The sequence below is a fragment of the Sphaerodactylus townsendi genome, linkage group LG03, assembly GCF_021028975.2.
Source record: "Sphaerodactylus townsendi isolate TG3544 linkage group LG03, MPM_Stown_v2.3, whole genome shotgun sequence".
In the NCBI taxonomy this organism is placed as follows: Eukaryota; Metazoa; Chordata; class Lepidosauria; order Squamata; family Sphaerodactylidae; genus Sphaerodactylus; species Sphaerodactylus townsendi.
In genome coordinates this window covers 3,398,532-3,424,551 of record NC_059427.1, presented here as the reverse complement: position 1 = coordinate 3,424,551, position 26,020 = coordinate 3,398,532, and the positions used below count along the sequence as shown (strand labels likewise).

At 42.5% G+C, this 26,020-nt stretch overlaps 3 protein-coding genes across 3 annotated transcripts in view; 2 read left to right on the top strand and 1 right to left on the bottom strand.

Annotated features, from left to right (window-relative positions):
- LOC125428889 (zinc finger protein 420-like) overlaps window positions 1–15,346 on the top strand; it is a 36,587-nt gene extending 21,241 nt beyond the window's left edge. Inside the window, 1 exon segment of the mRNA XM_048489597.1 lies at window positions 12,724–15,346. Coding sequence (XP_048345554.1) covers window positions 12,724–14,037 — 1,314 coding nt within the window. The 3' untranslated portion in view covers window positions 14,038–15,346.
- LOC125428531 (zinc finger protein 708-like) overlaps window positions 1–26,020 on the top strand; it is a 1,111,878-nt gene that overhangs the window by 126,652 nt on the left and 959,206 nt on the right. The gene's annotated exons all lie outside the window — the stretch shown is intronic.
- LOC125428548 (zinc finger protein 420-like) overlaps window positions 1–26,020 on the bottom strand; it is a 472,581-nt gene that overhangs the window by 298,259 nt on the left and 148,302 nt on the right. The window lies entirely within an intron of this gene.

The window sequence follows — 26,020 nt, the reverse complement described above, 5'->3', positions numbered from 1 at the left end:
TGAAGAAGAGATGGTTTTTATTCCCCCTCCCCCTTTCCCTTTTCTCTAGCTTTAAGGAGTCTTACAAACTCCTTCCCTTCCTCTTCCCACAACAGACACATTTTGAAGTAGGCAGGGCTGAGAGTTTGGAGAGAACGGTGACTGGCCCAAAGTCACTCAGCAGGCTTCATGTGGAGGAGTGGGGAATCAAACCAAGTTCACCAGATTAGAGTCCGCCATTGTTAACCACTACACCAAGCTGGGTCTTGCCGTTCCCAACAGTTGTGCTATGTTCGTAGCTATTATTATTTAGTTTGACATCCATTGTAGCCAGAGTTCTGCTATGTTATATTTGCATTGCAGCATATCTGGATCTCTGCTTGCAGTTCATGTATTTGTAGCCCAGGTCCTAAGCAGGGGGTCCTTCAGTCAAGGGCAGGGCTGGAAACAGAGACAATGGAGAGGAACCTCAGTGGCCATCTAGTCCCTGGAGTCTGGGCAGGAGTACGCAGTCTAGGAAGCTTTCTCAGAAGGACTGCTAGCCATATTCTATCCAGAGGGAGGTCTGCTCAGCTTCCCCAGGGCTGCCTTATTAGCCCTTCAGTCATACCCTCAGAAAATATTCAGATAAAAATTGTGGGCTGGGAAGAAGCCAATCTATAGACTATGACGCCCAAATCCCTCCCATAAACATTTGCAGGGGAGAAAAATCTTTCCCCCCCAAAAAAAAATTATGCCACAGGCCAGAGCAGAGTCTGCTCTGATGCCTGGGAAATCAGGTTGTGGTTGTTGTTCATTTACTGTTCATATTTGAGGTTCATATTTATTGGTGTTATTTGTTGTTATCTTTCGGTTGTTAGTCGCTCTGAGCGGGGTACAAGTCCAATAAAATGAAATGAAATACTCTGTGTGTCTCTAGACAGTGAGCCCAGTTAAAAGCTTCTACACAATTCATAGGGAAGGGAAGAAGGTATTTTCCAGATGTGTGTGTGTATGTGTATGAAGATACAACCCAAAAGCTTTCCTGATCATAATCCTTTAGCAATAACCTGGCAACAAAATAGAGGTAAAAGTGGAAGATGGAGATCAAATGGAAATCTTTTATTATAAGAAGATAGAGTAAAAAAAAGTTTTAAAGATATCAAATAATTTTTTAGAATAAACACCACATCCAAATGTCCTCATTTCAATTATTTGGAAAACCAGTAAGGCTTATATTAGCAGGAATTTAATAGCCATTACTTAGAAAAGTAAAGAAAAAAGGGGGGATTTGGAACAAACCAAGAAAATGGACAAAATTCAAATGTTGGAGGAACAGCATAAAATTGTCTCAATAAAGCAAATTTACGTGAGATTAAGCAGTGAGATTAAGAAACACCTATTTGATTTGCCAAGGCTTTTACTCTCAAAAACTGTTGTTGTTTTTCAGAGAATTAACAATGCCTGGGTAAACTGCGACTTGGTAATTCTGAAGGACAGACAACTCACTAGAAACAACATACATACAACAGTCATACAGTGGATTCAGTTAAGACTAATGCAATTATACTGAGCAAAAGCCATGTCAAGCGTTTTAAATCCAAATGCTAGTTCTACTTGATGGAATTTGTATGATTTTCTTTGCATTTCTGATGTATTCCTATTCCTTTGTTATCAGACTTCATTATTATACATTCAGGTTAAGTAATTTATGTGCACACATTCTGCAGGGATGCTTTTGCATCCAGAGGCTTAGTCTGAGCTGCATTCCCCCCCTTTCCCCTCCTGAGATTTTTAGGGACCAGCTGGGATGGAGAAGGGGTCAAATTTGGTCTCCCTTTGCCTGGAATTGCGGCTCGCTGGGGAAACTGGTGCAGCCTCTGCAAGAGCAAAGCGGGGTGGGGTAGGGGGTCCTCTTTGGAGAGTCCGTCTAGGGGTTAAAGGTAAAGAGTCCGCGCTCCTAGAGAGGCATAGACCAAGAAAGTCATGTGACATTGCACCGACACGCCTGGCTCACCTGTCCCAGCTGCCTGGTGGTTGGCTGGTGCCTTTGAACGAAGGGGAGGCGGAGCAGCGCCGGTGGATTTTCTTTTGGGGAAAAAAAAAAACAAGGTCAGCAATAAGTAGATAAGCAATCAATAAGATTTGCTTTGCTAAATGTTGCCCTGTTTTTAAAGTGGGACATTCCGGGATGGATTGGGTGGGTGGGGGGCGCATTTGAGGGGTTGCAAAGAGGCCTGCAGGATTCACCCCTTGCAGACTCCCCAGTGAAGCAAGAATATTAACTCAGCCCCATGAACCCCTGGGGGGCTCCGGATTGCAAACGTTCCCCTCTCCCAACTTGCTCCCTGGCAGCTGCTCTTCTTCTCCTTGCCCGGAGGCTGAGATGTCCTTTCCTGGGAATCCTCCTCCGGTCTCTGCTGCACCTTCGGCTGCTGCCTGCAAACTCCAGCAAACCCCCCTCTCTTTGGGCATTATCCTCTGTGGGTCCTTCCCATCAGCCTGGTTTTGGTGTAGGGCAGGCGGGGTCCCAAAAGGCCTGCAGATTGATTTCATTCTGTTCGAAAGAAGGCATTTGGATTTGGGGGTGGGGGGTGGTCCCCTTCTCCACTTTGCTGAGGCTTACCCAAGACACGGTTCTGTTGTTTTACACCTGGCAGCAAATCTTTTCCACGTCTTGGCACATTTGGGTGACCTTTGCTAATGCAAGGCTGGACATCTGCCTCTTCTCTTGGAGTCATGGACACCTGGGATGATCCAGTCCTTGCATGGTGGGTCAGCAAGTTCCCGAAAGTCCACCTTGGGATTTTTTATTAATTAATTAATTATGTGTTTATTTAATATCCCGCCCTTCCCAATAGGGCTCAGGCAGTGGTGGGATCCAAAAATTTTAATAACAGGTTCCGAGGGTGGTGGGCTTCACACAGTGGCGCCGCCGCACACACGCACCTCCAGTCCCTATTGGGCAGGGAGGTTGCTTTAGTAACCCCTTCTTGGCACTCAGAAAAAATTAGTAACCACTTCTAGAGAAATGGTGAGAACTTGTTGGATCCCACCTCTGGGATCCAATAAAATCAGTATAAATATCCAGTATAAATATCCAGCCATAGCCAATGACGTAGGTATAGATTTTTAATGGAGTGAGTTCAGTGACTGAGCTGACTTTCCGGCTGTTCCGTTCCATGCATTGCTTCAAGCAAGCCGGACATGTAATAGGAGGGGGCCCTCTCTTCCTTTGGCCCCTGCCCCCCCCCATCCTAACATGGAGTTGGCAGTGGCGTCTCCTTCCCACCCAACAGCCAATCTACCTTTATCTGCCCTGTCTTCTACTATCCCTCTTTTCATCCCACCATCCTCTGCCTAGGAAAACTAGCCCTGTTGTGTGGTGGGCCACGGCTGGGCCACGGCTACTTCCAAGTCAGGGAACCCTTGGGGGGCTTGTGGGGTGACACCTTAATGTTCCCTGTATCCCCCTCCCCACACTATTTCTTCTTTCCCTCCTAGCAACTCCCATATCCTCTCCTTGTACCCTGCCCCGTTCTCTTATTCTTGGCCATTCACCAGCCTGTCTTTTATCTCCCTCCCATCTCCAGCTGTATTTATTTACTTAATAGATAACGTCCTTTCTCCACATTGGAGACCAAAGCAGCTCAGTTATTCTCCTCACTTATTCTCCTCACTTCCTGTTTATCTGTGAGGATGGTTAGGCTGAAAGTTTGTAACTGACCCAACACCATCCAGTGAGCTTCCACAGCAAGATGAACCTGGATCTCCCCAGCCCTACTCTGAAGTTTAACCTCTACCAGGAAAAATGGGAGCCAGAGGAGTCAGTACTACTTTGTTCTCTGTGGGCTTCTGCTGCTCTCTTAAACCTGCTCTTCATCGATATTTCATGTTTTGATATCATTTATACCCTAATTGGGACCCAAAGTGGCTTGCCGTGTTCTCCCCTTTTCCAATTTATCTCCACAACAACCCTATGTGGCAGTGGTGGCGAACCTATGGCACGCGTGCCAGAGGTGGCACTCAGAGCCCTCTCTGTGGGCACGCGCGCACTGATTTTCTCATGTGGGGAGGCAGAAAATTGCCCCCCACATACATCTAGGCTGGCCTGGGCTGCTGGGCACGACATGCGCGCACCGCGGCGAGCAGGTAGGACTCGGCTGGGAGGACTGGTGCCTGTGCTTACTCCTTTACCTGGGAGTTAGCTCGGTTGCTGGCAATGGGGCTTGCTTCTGAGTAAACCCTCCTAGGGTCGTGATTCACCCATTCAAAGTGTTGCACAGCTGTTCAAAGCAGAGCCACCAACTACCACCAAGCTTACTCCCGAGTAACGCACGCCTCCAAGCCAACCATTTTTTCTAAACTAAAACCTCAGTATTCAGGTTAAATTGCCGTGTTGGCACTTTGCGATAAATAAATGGGTTTTGGGTTGCAGTTCCGGCATTCAGTCTTGAAAAGGTTCACCATCACTGCTATATAGTATATCAGCCTGAGAGTGCATGAGTGGCCCTAGGTCAGCCAGCCAGCTTTTGTGGCTGAGTGGAGATTCGAACTTGCCTCTCCCAGATCTAATCTGACATCCTCAATAGTATACTACTTGTCCTCTTCAGCTCATTATTCATGTATTTCAGTGTTTGTCTATCGTAGCCACAAAAAACATAAGTTCGCAAGTCTTGCACCCTTGATCCTATTATGAGCGTTCATGAACCAAAGTTCACTTCTTCAGATGCAGATGTCATATATGTGCATTTTTGTGTGTCTGTGAAATCTCAATCCCAAAACCATTCTTTGCTTTGCAGGAAATCATAGATCGGGCACTTGCCTGTACAGAAGAATCTGGTAATCTATTGGTCCAGGTGGAGGCTTTTAGAAGAGGGAGGATGAGGGAAGAGCCAGACTCACCTGTCCATGAATCAAGAGAAGGCCTCGATGTCTCCAAGGTTGGAAGCAGCAGTGAATTTCAGGAAAGATCCATGAAGAAGAGCCTGGGATACAACAATGTCCTCCCTCCAGAAGTCCAGCGCCAGATCTTCAGGAACCTCCGCTACCAGGAGGCCGAGGGGCCCCGAGAGGTTTGCAGCCGACTCCACCATCTTTGCTGCCAGTGGCTGAAGCCAGAAAGGCACAGCAAGAAGGAAATCCTGGACCTGCTGATCCTGGAGCAGTTACTGGCCATCCTGCCCCTGGAGATGGGGAACTGGGTCAGGGAATGTGGGCCCGAGACCAGTTCCCAGGCAGTGGCGCTGGCAGAAGGGTTCCTCTTGAGCCAGGCAGACAACAAGAGACAGGACCAACAGGTGAGAAGGATTCATCTAGGTAGTGTGGTGGTGGGGGCATAGGATATGGTCAAGGGTCTCTTTGAAATCGACGTGGACTGCCCCAGTTGTTTGGGACCCACCCTAGCCTGTTCTCTCTTCATTTTCTCATCAGCCTCCCCATTCTCAGATTCCTACTTTTGTTTCAGGTGCAGGGAAGGATTGCGCAGGAGTGGCACCACGAAGCAACATTTCTAGGTAAGATCAAAATAGATGTCGTTACCAATGAATGTCCTCCTTGAGTTGGGCTGCAGTTGAGCAATTCTGTCTCAGGAATTAAAAACCTAGAATCGGTTTAATATCACTGCAGTTCCAAATGCAAAGGATGATTAGTCATGTTAAAAATTAGGAAGATAGTTCATTTGTCCAATAAAAAAGATTTACAAAATTATAAGCTTTAAGAAGGTCTTATGATGCAGTATTATTTAAAATTGTTTATTAGAATTTTTATGTATTAGAATTTTATTGTTTTCATACTGTTGTGAGCTGCTATGAGCCCAATGCAATGTGGGATAGCGGGATAAAAATCAAATAAAAATGAACAGTAACTTCCAGTACTTTTAATTCAAGAGGTTTTTGCTACCCGGTTTTTAAACAGGGAAGGAGTGCCCAGAAATCTCAAACCTCAAAAAGATGATGATAGAAGTCAGCAGTTTTGTAATTTGAAAACTGTTCCATGTGACTAGGTATTAACTGCCAGGGTATGCATGTTTTATCCCAAAACAAAAAAGTTTTGGTGGGTTTTTTTGTTCAAAACTAGTCCTGTAAATACTCATATTTGGTACTATGACACCACAGGGCTCATCTTTGTGAATATGATATTCTGTGATTAATAACAATTATTATTTATAAGACAAAGACAATACTGGAAAAACATACAGGCACAACAACACAGAGATATTCAAATGAAAAGCAGCACACTTGCATTAACAAAACTAATCACATTACATAAGCTGTAGCTGTTTCCTCAGAGCCTGTGCAGAGTTCTTTGTGGTAGCAAGCAGCCGAAGTACTTAACCCCTATAGCCGTGGTGGCGAACCTTTGGCACTCCAGATGTTATGGACCACAATTCCCATCAGCCCCTGCCAGCATGGCATAGAATACCAAAATACACTATGCCTATTGGCCAACCACACTTATTACACACAAAACCACGCACAGGGAAAAAGTGCAAGCGCTTTATTAATATACAAAGGTGCATCACAAACATGTATGAAAACTACAAAGACAATACATACAACGTATTGTCAAAGGTTTTCATGGCTGGACTCAACTGGTTGTTGTGGGCTTTCCGGGCTGTGTGGCTGTGATCTGGTTCCTAATGTTTCGCCTGCTTTGTGTATCACTTCTCTCTGTGATACAAGTCTGAAGATGCTAGCCACAAATGAAGGTGAAACAGTAGGAACAAGATCTACCAGACCATGGCCACACAGCCTGGAAAACCCACAACAAACAATACATACAGACAGCTGTTAATGTGCATCCTATCATTATAATGCACACTCCTTTCTTAAGAATTTAAGTCCTCTATGCATCACAGTCCATGAGAAAATCTAAGTATATGACAGTGTTCCAAATTCAGCATCAAAGTCCATGAATATCTCTATGTGCACCAATATTCCCGCCCAAAACCCTATTTGCAATAATATGTGGTTTTCTTGTCTTCATCAGTGGAACTGGAAGTTTCTTTTTTCAGCTTGTTGGGTGTCACTCAAAGAGACCTATACCATAAATATGTAGCATATCGTGATGTCAGTTGTTGTAATTACATTATTTGTTACTCACACAACAGTTACAGAAATTACACAAATTACAGAAAATCAATCACTGAAATAATGCTTACTCACAGTTTTTCTGATACTACATCTGCCATGGCTCCTTACCAACAGCATGATCATGTGATTATGAAACACATCATACTTGCTGTTGACATACTAAGAGCAGTAGTTCCAATGATCTACATGTGATGCTGTTTGCAGTCCTTAAAGTGACATTGTATCTTATAAGGTTTCTTTTAAATATATATAAAATTCAAAATTCCTATATTGCAAATTCATTAAAAAAACATGTGAAGTCAACTTCAGCGTTCATACCCCATTGTGTATTTTTAAAATGAAAAGTCATTTCTGTAATTTCTGTAACTTCTTTTTATGCTCTAAAAGCTTAATATCTTTTATGCTACATCACCTCCAGGAAAGTTTGAATAAAGTGGTTGTCATTATTAGGTATAAAGTAGGACTTGGGCTGAAACCCTGATCCATCGACTGTCGAGTCTTAAAAAATACTTTCAGTTTTAAGAATCAGATTAGCTTAAAGTGGGGGATCCTAGTCTGAATAGGGTCATGTTTAGATGAGGGGGGAAAGCCTAATCCTAAATTCAGTAATTGGAGAACTCTCTCAGCCCACAGGGAGGCAGGCAATGGCAAACCACTTCTGAACTTCTCTTGCCTTGCAAAGCCTGTGGGGTCACCATGAGCCTTGACAGCACTTCCACCATTAACAACAACATTTTCATTTATACTCTGCCCTTCTAACTGGGACTTGATGCAAAATATATGTACGATTAAAAAAAAACACCTTCAGATAATCAGGAAGCAGATTAGAGGAGAAAGTCAGCCAGCCAACTGATTACAAGATAGGATTACATAGAATAAGAATATTTGAATTTAACCAAAAAATTCCTAGTAAGTCAAAATAATGTAATTGGACTGGCATTGTAAAACAGAGGGAAAATCCAGAAGAACGCATGCAACTACAATAAAGATAATATGTCAGTGGCATCTCTCACTAGTTAGCATGTCAAGATGGATGGTGTTGGTACTTCACCATAGCCAGGCTGTCTTTTCCACATGTTTTAGTCCTGCCTTCATGCCATCAGATTCTGGGATTTGGTAGCTGCATTTCTGTCATTTATTTACCACTGCCTGTTCTTAGCACTTCAGAGTTCTTCCTTATTTATTCTGTGAATTCTGTTCCATTGAACAAACAGACCACACTTTTGTATAAAATAACCAAATTAAGAGTGGGTGGTGGCAAAAGTATGAAATAAAAAAAAATTCTGAAACATTTCAGGATGGAAGCATAGTTGCAAATATGAGCCAGTAGAGGAAGAATTTTATTTTCCTCATGGAACTGAAATGAGAAGTATCTGGAAAGTATAGAATTCCTTCCATGTACCTTCTTATCTTTCCAGGTGGTAGCCTACATTATTTGCCATCTCTCTGGGGCAGAGAGAAAGCAGATTCTGTTCAGCCTGAGCAGGTAAGTGTGGAACTCTGGCTCTTGCCCCTGGGTGCCTCTCCCCAACCTCCCTTGGCCAGGGATGATCTCCCTCCATCTCTTTCCCGCAGCTGCTATTAGTGCTGCTTGATGGATAGAAAATGAAAATGTATTATGGAGGTTATGATCCTAGACATCAACAGTTTATTATATTCCTTTTGAGAGGCAGCATGAATGATGTAGTGGTTAAGAGCAGGTTCACTCTAATCTGGAGAACCAGGTTTGATTCCCCGCTCTTCCACTTGAGCTGTGGAGGCTTATCTAAACTAGGTTAGCTTATGCACTCCAACACATGCCAGTTTGGTGAACTTGGGCTAGTCGCAGTACTTTGGAGCTCTCTCAACCCCACCCACCTCACAGGTTGTTTGTTGGGGGGGGGGGGGGAAGGGAAGGGTGTTTGTAAGCTCCTTTGAGTCTCCTTACAGGAGAGAAAGGGGGGATATAAATCCAACTCTTCTTCTTTTTGATTCACCTTACAAGGGGGAGAATTCTTACATTATCTGGGAAGATAGAAGGTTTTTTCCTCTTTTCAGGGTCCAGCGACCTTCGAAGAAGTGTTTATTCATTTCACTGTGGAGGAGTGGGCTCTGCTGGATCGAGACCAAAGAAGGCTTCACAAAGAAGTCATGGAGGAAAACTGTCAGAGTGTGGCCTCTCTGGGTAAGGCTCTCCTTTACCTGGATTCACAAATCCTGAAGACAGAGGCTTTTCCTTCTAAGTAGGACCCCAGCCCTGACCTGGATGGCCCAACTGAGTCTGATCTTGTCAGCTCTCAGATGCTAAGCAGGGTCAGTCCAGGATGGTACTTGGGTGGGAGACCATCAATGAATTCCAGGGATGCTCTGTAGGGCAAGGCAATGGCAAACCACCTCTGCCCATCTCTTACCTTTGAAACTCTATGTGGTCGCCATACCTTGTCTTCCACTTGATGCTGGGGCTCTTGCAGTGGAGACTCTCAGTAGGGGCATGTTGAAGGTCCAAAGGCAGGCAAGGGAGGGGGTTCTGCATACTTACAAGACTCTGTTAGTATTAGTCTGTCAGCTGAAATAATGTTTTGTAACCAAACAGAAACACAGCAGAGGAGGAAGGGCCACCCCGATTTCCATTTGAGAACTGAGCGATTTCAGGGTTCTTCAGTGGGAACAAAATCCTGAATGCAGTAAAAATCATTTGCAAGCAGGGCAGAAGGAGGATCGACCTCCATAACAGTTAATGGGATGTTAATGTGGACTGGTCTTGGGCGTCTCAGAACAGACATGGAAACGAGCATTTGAAAGCGTAACAATAATATTTGTTTTTGTATACGGCCCTCAACATACATTTTACGAAGTTCCCAAGACATTTGCTTGCCCTAAGGACATTACAACCTCACATATCAATGGAAAAGGATCAGTATAGGTTGGAGGGTGCAGAAGGGAAGACCTGAGATCCTTCTGCCATGATCATTCTACTTACACCAGGTTAAACTTTGGCATGACTCAAAATTCAGTAAAATGAGAGAATAGAACCCTGAAGAGCAAAGTACAAACCAAGAAAAGTTGGATTTTAGCAGATGAGGTTTGGCTCTATTTTATGAGCTTTACTGGCTGAATTCCTGCCTGAAGGCATTTCTTAAATTCAGTTGGGCAGGTGCTGTTCTCCTTTCCTATGCTGGAGGGAAAGGGAAGACAATCCATACTGTTTTGAGCTCTTTTTCAGGTTGAGTGGTAAAAAAATGTCCTCAATATAACATTCAGATTTATGAGTCTTAAAAATTATTTTCGGAGTGTAGCAGGAGTTTTTGAAATCCTGAAAGAAATGTGGGGTGTCTTCAAAGTGAGAAAAGTCCTCAGAGGCCCTTCGTTGGAGATGCTTAGATGTTGTCATGCTGGGTTGTCAGATCCTTCTTGCCTTGGCAGAGGGTCAAGATACTGTATCCTGTTTGTTCTATCTAGTCTAGGGCTTCTCTTCCTTGTGTTAAAGTTCCGTGTTCCTTTCTCCTCCACTTCGGGGTGCTATCAGAATCAGTCTCAATCTCCCTCTTTATGGATCTTTCAGGATTTTTTTATTTTAAAAAAATCTTCCTTTTTTGCCATTATGATTAGCTCTGGTTCAGATTTTTAAAAAGGTAAAGTTTCCCCTTCAGTCATATCCAACCCTGGGGTACCACTTCAAGCAGTGATTTTATAGGCAAGCCGCTTTTGCGGGGTAGTTTGCCATTGCTTTCCCCGGCTATTCTTTACCCCCTAGCTATGAGCTAGGTACTTATTTACTGACCAAGAAATGGATGGATGGCTGAGTTGACCATGAGCCAGCTGCCAGGATATCTGACCTACAGGGGGCTTGAACTTCTGACCATGTGAGTGGCAGTGCAAGCACTTAACCACTATGCCATGCGGCTCCTCTGGTTCAGATAGCCTGGTGTAAAAATCTGAATATTTCTTAGAGTTGGGATTTCTGAAAATAACCATTCTGTTTCTTTCCTCTATAGAAGGACTTCTGATTCCCAAACCTGATTCCATAACCCCACTGGAAAAAGCAGGAGATCCACATGACCAGGCCCAAGAAGAAAGAAAGAGATCAGCAGGTATTTGCACACTTGTGTGGTAAAAGTAACAACGTTTCCAGGGCTAAGTTTTCTCAGCTGGAGAATGGAAGGATTTCTCAAAAGGCAACAGCCTGAGACTGTTCAGGAGAGTTTTCTCAAATATCAAAGGCCCCTTCCGCACACGCAAAATAAAGCGTTTTCAAACCACTTTCACAACTGTTTGAAAGTGGATTTTGCCATTCCGCACAGCTTCAAAGAGCATTGAAAGCAGTTTGAAAGTGCATTATTCTGCATGTGCGGAATGAGCCAGAGACAACTTAAATTGGGGAACAAAATGCTGGCTCATTTATACATAAGATTGGTGGAAATATTTATAGAGTTGTCAGTGTTTATAAACATTGATTCATTAATACGTTACCTCTCCACATTTATTAATATGCAGACCTCCTCGGCTCAAAAATCAAAATATTAGCTTAAAAGTGTAAATTCTGCCTAAAGTATCAGTTTATAAAATCCAGAGGCACAAGAAGAGCATAAAACAGCCGCTGAGTTGCCTCAAATCTCCCCAAAACATTTCTCAAGTTACACAAAGACCATGAAACAGCTGAATAGATCAAACTCAGAAGTAAAGCCTGTTGGAAAAATGTGTGAAAAATACCTGTTTTTGCCTGGCTTCAGATCAACAGGAAGGTAAACTTCAGCCAAGCTTCAAGGGGGGACAATCTTCAAAGGAGGGGCCACCACTGGAAATGCTCAGTCACTAGTCCCTACCTGCCTCAGCTCTGCCAGCAGGGTCACATCTCACTTCTCTTGGGCGGCTGAACTTTCCTGCAGGTAGAGAGGACTTGTGCTGCTTATATTGGGTAGCCATGGATGAGGTGTAAAGTGCTGCTCTAAACTCCCTCTTCAGTAAGTTCAGTCAGTTCTCCATTCTCATGCAAGATTGGCCAGCTGGCCCTATAGGGCAACTTCCCATTTCACACAGTGGCCAACTAGAGTACCTGGAAGCTTCACAAGAAGAGGAGCCAGACCCAAATCACCCCTCATCAGAGAATATTGCCTCTGAACATGGAGGTTTCACTGGCTACCTTGTTTCTGATGGAACTTCCCTTCAAGGAAGCAAGAACAGCTAATTAATTCAGGGCAGAATTTGATTCCTCTCAAATTATTCCAATTCTGTTGTCATGAGGAACAGTTAATGTTTTCCTTATTTAGTAGTAGTAGAATTTTTATTTACAGTCAAAAGACCCATAGTTATCGATTAAAAGAATTTAAAAATTTTGAACAAGTTTTCCTTATTTGATTTTGCTTTTATTCCAGATGACAATGGCCTCCAGAACAAGACGAAGGGAGAACCACAACATCTCCTATATGATGAAGAGCAGAAAAGAAACACAGAAATAAACTGGAAGAGGGGAGATGAATATTGTGCTTTTCATGGTACTGAATCCCCAGTATTTCACACACATGGAAAAATTAACATAGGGGAGAAACTTGATAAATGCTTTGAATGTGGAACAAGCTTTGTTTGGAACAGAGATGATCTTGGGCATCAGCTCCATACAGGGGAGACACATAAATGCCTAGTGTGTGGAAAGATCTTTGCTAAGAATTGCATCCTTGCTTCTCAACAAATCCACACTGGGAAGAAACCATATAAATGCTTCGAGTGTGGAAAAAGCTTTGCTCAGAGTTCAGACCTTACTAAACATCAACGAATCCACACTGGAGAGAAACCATATAAATGCTTAGAATGTGGAAAGAGGTTTGTTCACAGTTCGAACCTTATTGCTCATCGGCGAATCCACACTGGAGAGAGACCATATAAATGTTTGGAGTGTGGTAAAAGCTTTTCTCAGAGTTCACATCTTACTCAACATCAGCGAATCCACACTGGAGATAAACCATATAAATTTAAATGCTTGGAATATACTGGGGAGAAAACATATATATGTTTGGTCTGTGGAAAGAGCTTTGCTCACAGTTCACGTCTTACTCAACATCAACAAATTCACACTGGGGAAAAACCATATAAATGCTTGGAGTGTGGAAAAGGCTTTTCTCAGAGTTCAGATCTCACTAAGCATCAACGAATCCACACTGGAGAGAAACCATATAGATGCTTGGAGTGTGGAAAGAGTTTTGCTCACAGTTTCCATCTTACTCAACATGAACGAATCCACACTGGCGAGAAACCATATAAATGCTCAGAGTGCGGAAAAAACTTTGCTCACAGTTCATATCTCGCTCAACATCAACGAATTCACAATGAGGATAAACCATATAAATGCTTGGAGTGTGGAAAAACCTTTGTTCAGAATTCACATCTTATTCAACATCAACGAATCCATACTGGAGAGAAACCATATAAATGCTTGGTTTGTGTAAAAAGCTTTGCTCAGAGTTCAGATCTTACTAAACATCAACGAATCCACACTGGGGAGAAACCATATAAATGCTTGGAGTGTGGAAAAAACTTTGCTCACAGTTCATATCTTGCTCAGCATCATCGAATTCACACTGGGGAAAAACCATATAAATGTTTGGAGTGTGAAAAAAGCTTTGCTCACAGTTCATATCTTGCTCAACATCAACGAATCCACACTGGGGAAAAACCATATAAATGCTTGCAGTGTGAAAAGAGGTTTGCTCAGAGTTCAGAGCTTACTGTCCATCGACGAACCCACACTGGGGAAAAACCATATAAATGCTTGGAGTGTGAAAAGAGCTTTGCTCAGAGTTCACATCTTACTAAACATCAACACATGCACACAAGGGAAAAAGCATACAAGTTCTTGTAGGGTGGAAAGAGCTTTGCTCACAGTCTTATGCTTACTGCTCATCAACAAATACACATAGAAGAAAAACCAAATGTCATTTGGAATATGGAAACATTTGAGGTGAAGAAAGATCTTGTGAAATACCAAAGAATTTGTAGGGAAGAATCAGCGTAAGTTCTTGGACTGTGAAAACAGCTTTGTTCAGAGGCAAACTTTAGTATTGACAAATCCACCTGGGGGAAATAATATAAAGCCTTTGAAGTACTTTGCTACAAGCTTAATCATTCATTCCCATCCGAAAGTCGATACAAATGAGAAACATATAAATGTCCTGTGTGTGGAAAGACATTCAGTTACAGCAGAAGATTTACTGACCATGAAAGAATTCATAGTGGTGGTGGAAAGTGCCAGCAAGTTGCAGCTGAATTATGGTAATCCCCCTAGGTTTTTTAAGGCAAGGAACATTTGAGGTGGTTTACTATTGCTTGCCTTTGCATCACAGCCCTGGTACATTCCTTGGAGGTCTCCCACCCAAATAGTAGCCTGGGTCAGCAATGCATAGCTTTCAAGATCTGACGAGCTCAGGCTAGCCTGAGCTATCTAGGTCAGGACCAAAGAAGTCAGACTGAATCCTCAGACTTCCAGTTTCTCTTGCCGCAAGTCACGCCTTACCAAAGGTACAATCCCAAGACCCTTTTTTTCCCTATAGCCGCTTGAGAATTATGTCAAATTCTTAATTCTCCCAACTCCAAGAAGGGGAGAACTTGCTGTTTACTGTGGTTCCTATGGAATCTATTCTGAAGAGCGGCAGCTGCAACATGCCAGCTTTTAAGAAGTGGGATAGTGGGGACCGATGCCATCACGGGAGTCTTGGGAGCCACCTCAGATACCAAAAATAAGAAAATATTGGTCAATACCCTTAGGAGAATATTATTATAATGGGTGATTTCAATGGCATAATTAATTATACATCAAACAGAAGAGGGAAAAAGAAAAATCCTAAAGATACATGATGTCTGGAGAGAGAAAAAGGGTGCAACAGAAGGATTTACCTTCTCAGACATGCCTCTATGTCAAGAATTGATATGGGCTTCAAAAATTACTGATAGCACACACAGATGAAATAAATATTTTACCTAGAGTATTATCAGACCACAGCCCTATATGTGGGGCGATTAAAAAGGAACAGACTAGATTTAGAAATTATAAAATTAAAGATTGGCTAGTTCAAAATAAAAATATAAGTGAAAAATGTGAAGAGAAAATTAGATAATTTTTTTGTTTTGAATGAAAAATCTACCCAGAATGCAAGTTTAATTTGGGAAACAAGTGAGGCTTTCATAGGAGGTATTGTGCAGCAAAGTAAGAAGAGGAAGAAAGCAAGCTACTGACAAAATTGGCAAATTAGCAAATTATGAAAGAGAAGGAAAATATCATAATGAAAAAAATTATAAGAAAAATGAGAATGATTAGAGCTAAATTAGAACAAAAATATACATGGGAAATAGAAAGAGAACTTAAATATCTAAAGAAAAAAAATTGAATGAATGAATAAGCCAGAAAGATGGTTGTCCACTAAATTAAGAAAGGAGAAAGTCGGGAATAATATAAAAAATTAGAGATGGGAAATAAATTATAAATGATGAAGAAAAGGTTATTAATCATCTGGTTCAATATTTTGAGAAACTTTATTAAAAAAAAAGAACCAAAATCACAAAATGAAATCAGGAAATATTTAGAAAAGCAGAATCTACCCCAAATAAATAGAAAAGAACTAAAGGAACTAAATAAAAAATAGCACCACAAGAAATTGTGAACGCAGTTAAAGGAATGGACTGTAATAAAGCCCTTGGACCTGATGGAATAACAGTAAGGTATTATAAAATGATGGCTAAACTCCAAATTGTGTATAATATTAAACAAAATAATGGAAGGAGCCTTTTTGACATTAATTTCAAAGAACAAACAAGAAATTTTAGAAGTAAAAGATTTTAGACCAATGTCACTTTCAAATGTGAATTACAAAATTTTTGCAAACATATTAGCAAAAAGATTGAAGGAGTACTTGAAAAATGTTATAGGTAAAGATCAAGCTGGTTTTCTACCAAGGAGAAATTTGAAAAAGAATATAAGAACCGTGTTAGATGTTATAGATTAGAATATTTAGAGGTGAATCCAGGTAGGAAAACTGCTTTGGGGGAGACAGCCACTGATGTGTGTGCCATTCCCTATATGAAGATAGGATGGGCAACCCGGGAAGCTTAGGTTGAGTGCCATTCTGAGATGTGTCACTGTTGGGTTTTGTTTTATATGTTAGGATGTTTTAATGATGTTTTATTATTGATTGTACACTGCCCAGAGCCCTTCTGGGGTGGGGCATTATATTAAATGTGAAAAATAAATAAATAATCTTCCTGGATGCTGAAAATGCTTTTGATAACATTAATTGGTTATTTCTGGACCAGATCTTAACTACAATAGGTTTTGTGGGATAATCTAAAAATGCAATTAATTCTATTTATAAATCACAAAATGCAACAATGTTAATGAATGGTTACCAAACAGAATTGTATGAAATAAATAAAGGTACGAGACAAGGTTGTCCCCTATCACCTTTGCTATGTGGTTGGGCTGGGGAGAGAGGCTGATGGACTTTTGCCTGCCTACGTTGGATGGCGAGGCCTTACATCTAGCCTTGACTGTCCATAATAGTCTGGGAGTAATCCTGGACCTGGTGTTATCACTGGAGGCCCAAGTTGCCCAGACAACCTGAATGGCTTTTTACCATCTGCGGCAGGCACGACAATTGGTCTCATATCTCTCCCATTCTAGCCACAGTGATCCATACAACGGTCACCTCCAGGTTGGCGTACCCCTGGATGTGATCCAGAAGCTTAAACTCGTTTAGCATGCAGCAGCCAGGCTCCTTACTGGAACATCCAGCCTGGACTGGATTACTCCGGTCCTGTACCACCTTCACTGGCTGCCTATCGAGTTCCGGGTCATGTTCAAGGTTCTGGTTTTGACCTTTTAAGGCTGTGAGCGATCTCGGATTGGCATACCTGCAGAACTGCATCTTCCCATATTGCCCCTCCAGGGCCCTCTACTCCTTGGAGGTCCCCAGGCCCAGAAGCATCTGGCTGGCCTCTACGAGGGCCAAGGCCTTCACAGCCTTGGTCCCCGTGTGGTGGAACAGGCTACCAAAGAGGTTAGGGCCCTGCGAGATCTTCAAGATTTTTGCAGGGCTTGTAAGACAACCTTGTTCCACCAAGCGTTCCCACCTGGCCAGCCAAGAAGATAAGTAAGACCATCTCAGCTTCCCTATGAGTACAGAGGGGAGGGGGTGGGTCTTGTTGCCATCTGTTTTTATCTATTGGAATGTCTTACTGGTTTTATGGATTTTATGTTGTTGTACGCTGCCCTGAGCCCTTCGGGGGAGGGCAGGTTATAAGTATAAAGAATAAATACATAAATTTATATTTAGAAATATTGAATAGAAATGTGGAAAGTAACAGAGAATGGCTGGGTATTAAGTTAAGGAATTATACTTCCAAATGCAAAGCTTATGCAGATGATTTAGTCCTTTTCCTAGAAAACCCTATAGAGAATATTCAGATTATACAAAAGCAAATCAGAGAATTTGGGTTTGAAAATAAATAATAAGAAAACTAAAATGTTAACAAAAAAATTGTCAGAAAAAGAATGACTTAATTTGATGGAGATTTTAGGATATAGTGTAGAAAAGAGGATTAAATACCCAGGTATAATATTAGAACAAAAAAATAAATTATTTGAATTATTAAAAAATCTGGAAAGAAGTTATGGGAGACCTGGAAAGATGGGAAGCAGCAGGGGCGGAGGAGGTTAAGAGCTCGTGTATCTAATCTGGAGGAACCGGGTTTGATTCCCAGCTCTGCCGCCTGAGCTGTGGAGGCTTATCTGGGGGATTCAGATTAGCCTGTACACTCCCACACACGCCAGCTGAGTGACTTTGGGCTAGTCACAGCTTCTGGGAGCTCTCTCAGCCCCACCTACCTCACAGGGTGTTTGTTGTGAGGGGGGAAGGGCAAGGAGATTGTAAGCCCCTTTGAGTCTCCTGCAGGAGAGAAAGGGAGGATATAAATCCAAGCTCTTCTTCTTCTTCTTCTTCTTCTTCTTCTTCTTCTTCTTCTTCTTCTTCTTCTTCTTCTTCTTCTTCTTCTTCTTCAAATTTCTTTCCTAGAGATCCAAGATTATTAGCTGTTGAAGGTCACAAGTTATACCTGTGACCAAATTTAGAACAGAAACAATGAAAAATCACTTAATTAGTAATTCTCTTATTAAGATATGGAATAAATACAAAAATAGATTTTACACAAAAACACTGGGATGGATATTAGGGCGGAATTGCTTCAAATTAAAGAATATTATGAAAAATGGAACTGGTCAACTTATACAGAAATTTTAATTGGAAAAAATGATACATTAAAATGAAAGATAGGGACGAGATCCACAATGGGGAAAATAGTTGTCATGCGTACAGCTATATTCAACTTAAAGAGGCTTTTAAGAAAGATTAGGAAGATGGTTGAATATTAATGAAACCTGCCACATTTGAAGAAAAATTGTGTAAAAAAGATAAAAAGCTGGTTAGTAAAATGTACAAAATGCTATTAGAATTTAAAACTGAAACACGTAGTGAAAGAATCAATTAGATGGTTCAGAGTAATTTGGTAAGAAATTACTATTATATGTTGGTTTATTATAACTGATTAGTGTCATAGAAAATATAATAGATTATTCTTTTCTCTCCATATATCTTTTCTTCAATATAATTAATTAAGATACTTGTGTTTTAGATATAGATGCAATTGTACTACCAAGGCAAATTAGCATACAAGATATGATATTGAATTAGACTGTAATTTTTTTTGCTAGTATGGCTGGAAGCTTTATGTAATAAAATATTTTTTATTGATTGTGTTTTTTTGTTTTCAATGAAAAAAAGTCAAAATAATTTTTATTTTTGCTTTCCTTTTCTCTCTTTATTTTTTCTTTTTCTTTTCTTTAACCAAAACCAATATATCTATTAGTATCAGTATTATTTGTCTCTGTATTTTGGGACTTTGTTTACTGGACCACGTATTTTAAAGTTTGTTTGTTTTTCAAATAGAGTTGAAAATTTTAAATTAAAACAGAATTGAGACCAGAGGAACTCACTACATGCTTGGAGAGAGGAAAAGTCATCAGTCAGAATTACTCCCTATTTTTCCAGAACATGGTCCACATCAGGGGAAAAGCTTCATCAATGCTTCCAATGTGGTAGCAGCTTCACTGCAATCCCAATTTTACCTGGCATCATGAAGTCCATGCAGAGGAAGAACCTCATATTCCATCATGCAGATCAAAAGAAGGGAAAGCCATTGAAATGTGTCCTCAAAGGCTGGAGTTTTGCTGCCCCATCAGGCCAGAATTAAACAGCTTTTGAATTGGTTCTGTTTAAACTACTTGTAGTGCTGAAACCTTCCAGTTCTGGGGTTTGGCGTCTCTCTGGCTAAATGAGTCTCTCCTGGTGTTTCCCCCCCATTCCTTGGCTCTCTGGGCAGCCCTAATAGTATTATTATGACTGTGATTTTAATTGCTCACAGGGAATTTTACAAGGGGATTAGGTAAATTCAGGAAAGGACTTTACATAGGGGATTAGATCAATACAGGAAAGATTGCTATTGTGGCTAATAGCCTTTGATGGCCTAGTAAAGCCTCCATGTTTAGAGGCAGTAACCTGAATACCTGTGAGAGTTGCAGTGCCAAGTATAAACAGAATCATGACATTGTGGACACCGTGATGCACGAGAAACAACCCCCCCTTTGCTTCATCAAAAATGCTTCGTAACTCATCCAAAAATGAAGTGAGAAACCTCACAATTGGCCCTTGGCTTCAGGATGACTGTGAGAGTCATTAAACCCAAAAGAAAGTGAACCAGAACATCCTGGCAGAGATCAGCTCCACAACACCCCTCGGCTCTGTTCAAGGAAAGCCCAGAGCTACTCATAAGAAACCAACAAAGTATAAGTCACACAGACAGGGAGGGTGGAAAATATCCCCCCAGAAGGAGCACAACCCCTTCCCTGATCTATGACAATCAGTGTGGAGTAATGGTTAAAATGGCAGATTAGTGTCAAAGAGATCCTGGCTCAAATCCCTGCTGTGCCTAAAGAGAAAGAGAGGCTGGCGGATGCTTACTATTCAGTTTGCAGTGGCGTGGTGGTTAAGAGCAGGTGCATTCTAATCTGGAGGAACCGGGTTTGATTCCCCACTCTGCCACTTGAGTTGTGGAGGCTTCTCTGGGGAATTCAGATTAGCCTGTGCACACCCACACACGCCAGCTGGGTGACCTTGGGCTAGTCATAGTGTAACCCCCATGCCCAGAATGGGTTGGCCCAGAATGGGTTGACCCAGTAAGGGGTGGAGACTCGGAGCAGCAGAGAGGCTGAAAGAGCTCTTTTGCAGAAGAACAAGGCTACCAGACTCGGACCTTGATTTCTATAAGCCCTTAACACCTTGTTAAGGTAATTTCAATATTGTTGGGAGCTACTGGGAAGGTAGTTGTTGTTTTGCTGTGTTGTAAATGTTGGAGTTTATTGTTTCAGGGTTTTCTTTTGTGGTTGTAATGGGTGAGAGTTCTCCTGGAGACCTTCATCATGTTGCAACCTGTTCATCAAGCCCTTGGAGTCTTCAGGAGCCAGCCAACTTGCAAAGAAGATTTGGACTTGGCAATATCAGTAGACTGTAAATAGAAGGACTTGAAATGCAACCTGAACAGGACCTTGAATTGTAACGTTAAATGTTGATGTTTTAAAAGTGTAAATTGTAAAGAAAAGTAAACCATTTTGTTGTTTAAAAATTGTTGTTGCAACTCATTCCAAGTACTGCCCCACAGAACCCACAAGCTGAGGTTACAATAGCTTTTCAGAACTCTCTCAGCCCCACCTACCTCACAGGGTGTTTGTTGTGAGGGGGGAAGGGAAAGGAGATTGTAAGCCCCTTTGAGTCTCCTACAGGAGAGAAATGGGGGACATAAATCCAAACTCTTCATCCAAACTCTTCTTCAAGCACCCCGCCCCCCAAGCCAAAAGGCACTACACTACAAAGCAAAAGAACAATTTCACACTTGATAGAAGAATGTGCTTCCTGTCTCCAAGGCCGCGCAGCTCAGGCAGCAACAATAGCCGGACCCCTGCAGAGAAGAAAGGTCCTCTGGAACTCCTCCCATCCCCCACAGTCCCAGGTGCCAGGCTGAAGTCTGACACTCTGGTGGTGAAGAAAATTGAAGTTGTACTTAAAGTGGTGTTGCTTGGCGCAGGGAGAGTGGAAACTGAAAGTGGGGGTCGAGAAAATACATCCATACAAGAAATCTTGCTGCAATGGACATTTACTCCTGCCACGCAGAGGACACTTTGTGCATAACGGGCCATTTACTGCTTCACATTGAGAATTTGTAGGCTCCAGAGGTCTATTCAAGGTAGCTGACCTCTATAAACACTAATACTCCAGAGGTCTATTCAAGGTAGCTGATCTCTAAGCACTAATACCAAACTAAATTGGCAATTTGACAACAGGCCAGGACATAAAACCAGTATTCAGCAAAGACTGAATGGCTTAAAGATTATCATAAAGACTGCTCAAACCAAGAGGAGACCTGAAATGAAGCCTCTTAGTTCAAACCCTGGGTCAAAAGAAGTCTCGTTCTTAAAGGCAGAAGGAGGCCGGAAGGGGATGGTCTGTTGGTCTGGAGTTTTTAATCTGGAGCGAGACATTGATTGCAAATGCCTGAAGCTGGAGACAGGAAGAGGAGGGGAAGTCGTCTGAGAGAAGTTTTCAACTCACAGTGGACACAAAGATTTCTTTCTCTTCCTTCTGGTGTAATAGACTTTGCAGGTTTTTCAAAAATCACACAATCTGTTTCCTTCTAGGTGAAAGGAGAATTGTGTCCACCCCACTAGCAGCAGGGATGTGGCTCTGTGGTCAATCACCTGCTTTGCACAACATGAGGTGTCACAACAGAATCTTAAGATCACAGGGGTTGTAGTAGTATAGCGGATAAGAGTAACAGTCTTTAGTCTGGACAGTGGCGTAGCTGTAATAGGGACATCTGAGGACAAACGCCCTGGGCACATCCTGGTGAGTCACATGGGGGTGGAAAATCGCCCCCCAAACATGTGACCCACCACACCCAGCCCCACCGACAAGCCTCAGCCGGCCAGGCCATCAGCTGGAGCAGGCTGGCTGAGGGAGCCGCCTGGCTAAGCACATGCTCAGCAGCAGCCCAGGTGGGCAGGCTGCTCTTTCAGACAGCAGAGCCCCATTGGCTGAGGAAGCGGCCACCTGACTGAGCCATGTGCCACATTGAGGGACTCCAGAAGTCAATCAGCCGATACGAGAGCTACCCCCCTCATCAGGGAGCCAGGTAAATTGGGCAGGGGGGGGGCATGGCGTAGCTTGGTAAACCAGAGCCCACCTTGCAGTGTGGAGGGGAGACACTGGGGACCCCATGGGGGGCGGAAAACTCAGAGTCTGCCCTGGGCTCCGGTTTACCAAGCCACGCCACTAAGTCTGGACAACCGGGTTTGATTCTTCTGTCCTCCACATGGCCTGTGCACTCTTATCTGGTAAACTGGATTTGTTTCTCCACTCCTCCCCATGAAGCCAGCTGGGTGACTTTGGACTAGTCACAGTTCTCTCTGAGCACTGTGAGCCTTGTTGTGGGGAGGGGAAGGGAAAGAAGTTTCTAACCTACTTTGATTGTGGAAATTGGATGATAGCAGAAATCATGGAAGCCTTTCTCTCTGGATGCCTGCAATCAAGTTGCTTGAAGCTTCTGAGAGTGGAATGTGGAAAGTGAATGGAGATGCTGGGCAGATCATGAGGCCTAGCGCTTCCAGGCCAATGGAACTGGGTGGGGATTGCACCTATCCATTCCATGTCTTTAGTGCCTGGACCCATGGGTGGGACGAGATTACTTTATTGGGCTGTTACCAGCTGGAGGGTACATGATTTGAGTGTTAAGGTCACATGAGTAGTCACATACCTGAGTGATCAAGTTAAATCATTGGTTGTACATTTGATAAAGTTGAATTCTGCCAATGTGGGTTGCTGGACATTAAAAGATCCTTTATCCTTGTTTGGAGTTCATTTGTCTTAGGGGCAACTCTTGAATCTGGATGGACCAGGTTGGTTGGAACACCTTTTTTGGACTTTATAACTGATTAGATAAGTTTTGTCGTGGAACATCTGGATTTAGACAATCAATGCTTGTAAAGGGTGTTGTGGTTTTTCAGGGTTGTATGGTCGTGTCCCAGTAGCATTTTCTCATGACATTTTGCCTGCATCTGTAGCTGGCATCTTCAGAGGATCTGATGATAGTAAAGCAAGTGGAGTATATATACCTGTGGAATGTCCAGGGTGGGAGAAAGAACCATTTGCATTGGTTAAAAGTGTTAAGGGTGCAATTTGCAAGTGTTAAATGGAATCCATCCATTTTAGCATATGTATGTATCACTGAAGTGCATAATCAATTATTTTCAACAGCGGAAACACATTACTTTCACTTCTGTTGCACCACAATGACTGCATTTACATCTTTCAGTGGGAAAAGGTTTATTTATTGAAGGAATGTGCAGAAACATACAATTTAAGAGCAGCGAACAGTGAGGATAAACTAATATAAAGTTAAATTATTAACCTCAGCACATTTACATGCATTTACTCTAAATCCAGATTTTACCTCACTGAGTCTAATCAGTTATAAAGTCCAAAAAGGGTTTTCCAGCCAGGCTGCCCCACCCAGAATTAAGAGCTGCCTCTAAGACAAGGCTAAGACTAGAATGGAAGATTTTAATTTATATCCCTCAACCCATGATGGTAGCTAGTTGGCCAATCAAATGTATAGCCAATGATCTCATTTAATCACTCAGGGATGTTGCTGCCATCTTAAACAAACAGGTGTGTTGCCATAATGAGACCCTGTACCCTGCACCTGAACATGGCCCAGTGAAGTAAGCACCTTCTCCCACCCATGGGTCCAGGCACTGAAGACGTAAAATATGTAGGCACAGCTGCCACCCGGTTCTGTTGGCCTGGAAACTGCTAAGCCTTGTGATCTTTCCAGCATCTGCATCCAACTCTCACATCCCTTATCCCACTCTCAAAAGCTACAAGTGGCTTGACCTCAGGCTCTCAGAGGCTGATTCAAGATGGCCAAAATAGTATAAACCCTTTACAATCGCTTTCACAACTCTTTTTGCCATTTTCACACCGCTTCAAACTGCAGCTGTGCATTATTCTGCGTGTGCGGAATGAGCCTCAGAGAGAGAAACCTCTGAGGGAGATTTTTGCTAGGCCTCAGCCTGAATTTCCACTTCTGCAACAAAAGAGGCTGTCCCAAGTTCATTTCCCCAGCATCTATTTAGGGAGTCTTTTATGTAGGTGATATGAAAGACCTCAGCCTGAGACTTGGACAGGGAAAAGGTTCAGGTATTCAGCAGGGGATGTCAGCTGGCAAGCAAGGCGTTTTCAGTCCTTAAAAGCATTTGCTGTGATCTTCACGACATCTCTCCTGTATATTAGGGCTGCCTACCATTCTGGACCCTCTGGGAGTCTTCTGGGATTGGCATCGCTTAGCTGGCCTAAATAGAGAGCAGTCCAGGCCATTGAGAAGTTCTGCCCTGAGCAAAAGCAGCTGCAGCTCTGCAGAATAGCCCCAAAATAATCAGGGGTGATCTGGACATTATCATGACCCCATTGCGCTGTGCAAAGCAGGGGATCGGTCACTGTGTCACATCCCTTCTGCTGGTGGGGTGGACACAATCCTGCTTTCACATAAGAAACAGGCTGTGGAAGATTTTTGAAAATAAAGTCTATTAGACTGAAGGGAGGAGGAAGACATCTCCGTATCCACCATGAGAAGGTGAAAATGTCTCTCAGCCCCCTCTGCTTCCCATTTTAAAGAATTCGTCTCTCTCCAGCTCTAAGTGTTCACTCCCTGCCTCCTCCTGTCTTTAAGAAAGAGGATTCTTTTGGCCCAGGTTTTGAACTAAGAGGCTCCATTTCAGGCCTGAGGACTCTTGATGGACAGTCTTTGCTTAATGCTTTTTAAAAGTCCTGGCTAGTTGTCCAATTGGCAGCTCAGCTTGATGTTAATTGTTTGATGATGAGCCACCCTGAGCAGCACTCTGGTGAAGCAGCATATTAATTCTCTACGTGAAACAGTAAATAACTTCCTTAGAAATGAGGGACATGAACTCTGACTACAGTTGATTGTCTGAGACCAGGAAATTCTCATCAATGGAAGGAAATAAACAGAAGAGTGAAGCTCTGAGAAAGATCACAGAGAGGTGATGGGGCAAGGGGTTGGGTGGAAGACACTGGAATTAGGGGAACAGGGTACAAAAATGAAATAATGGCCAAGCCGATCTTAGCAGTACATCTTTGCAGTGGCGACTGAAAAACAAGGCTCTAGATTTTGTGTAAAAGCATGAGCGGTCATACTGTGTGTTCATTGAAAGATTGAAAGACATGCTGGCAATTTTAAGTGGGTCGACTCAAAAAAGTTATTCAACGGGGCTTACTTCCAGAAAAGAAAACCAAATACATCATCATCATCATCATCATCATTATTATTAATGATAATGATCATGATGATGATAATAATAATAATAAGATGATGATGATGATGATGATGATGATGATTTAATAAAACGCCCACCCCAAAGGGCTCTGGGTGGTGTACAACAAAACAGTGGGTAGAACATACATAATAAATCATTAAATAAAATCTTTGATTTAAAACTCTAGAAAACACAGCAGCATTAACAAAATTGGAGTGCAAACTGAATAGTAAGCATGGGCTATCCTCTCTCTCCCTCTCCCTAGGGCCTAGACCTTCTGGGGTTTTGAGCCTGGATCTTTTTCACCCTAGTCTCACATTCTAACTATCACAGCACATTGGCTGTCACAGATCAGGGTAGAGGTTACACTTTTTGTGCTTCTTTTGAGTGGGAATTTTCCACCCTCCCTTTCTGTGAAGCTTGGACTTCCCTGGTTTCTTATGAGTAACTCTGGGCTTCCATTGCACAGAGCAGAGGGATGTTGTGAAGCTGATCTCAGCCAGGATGTTCT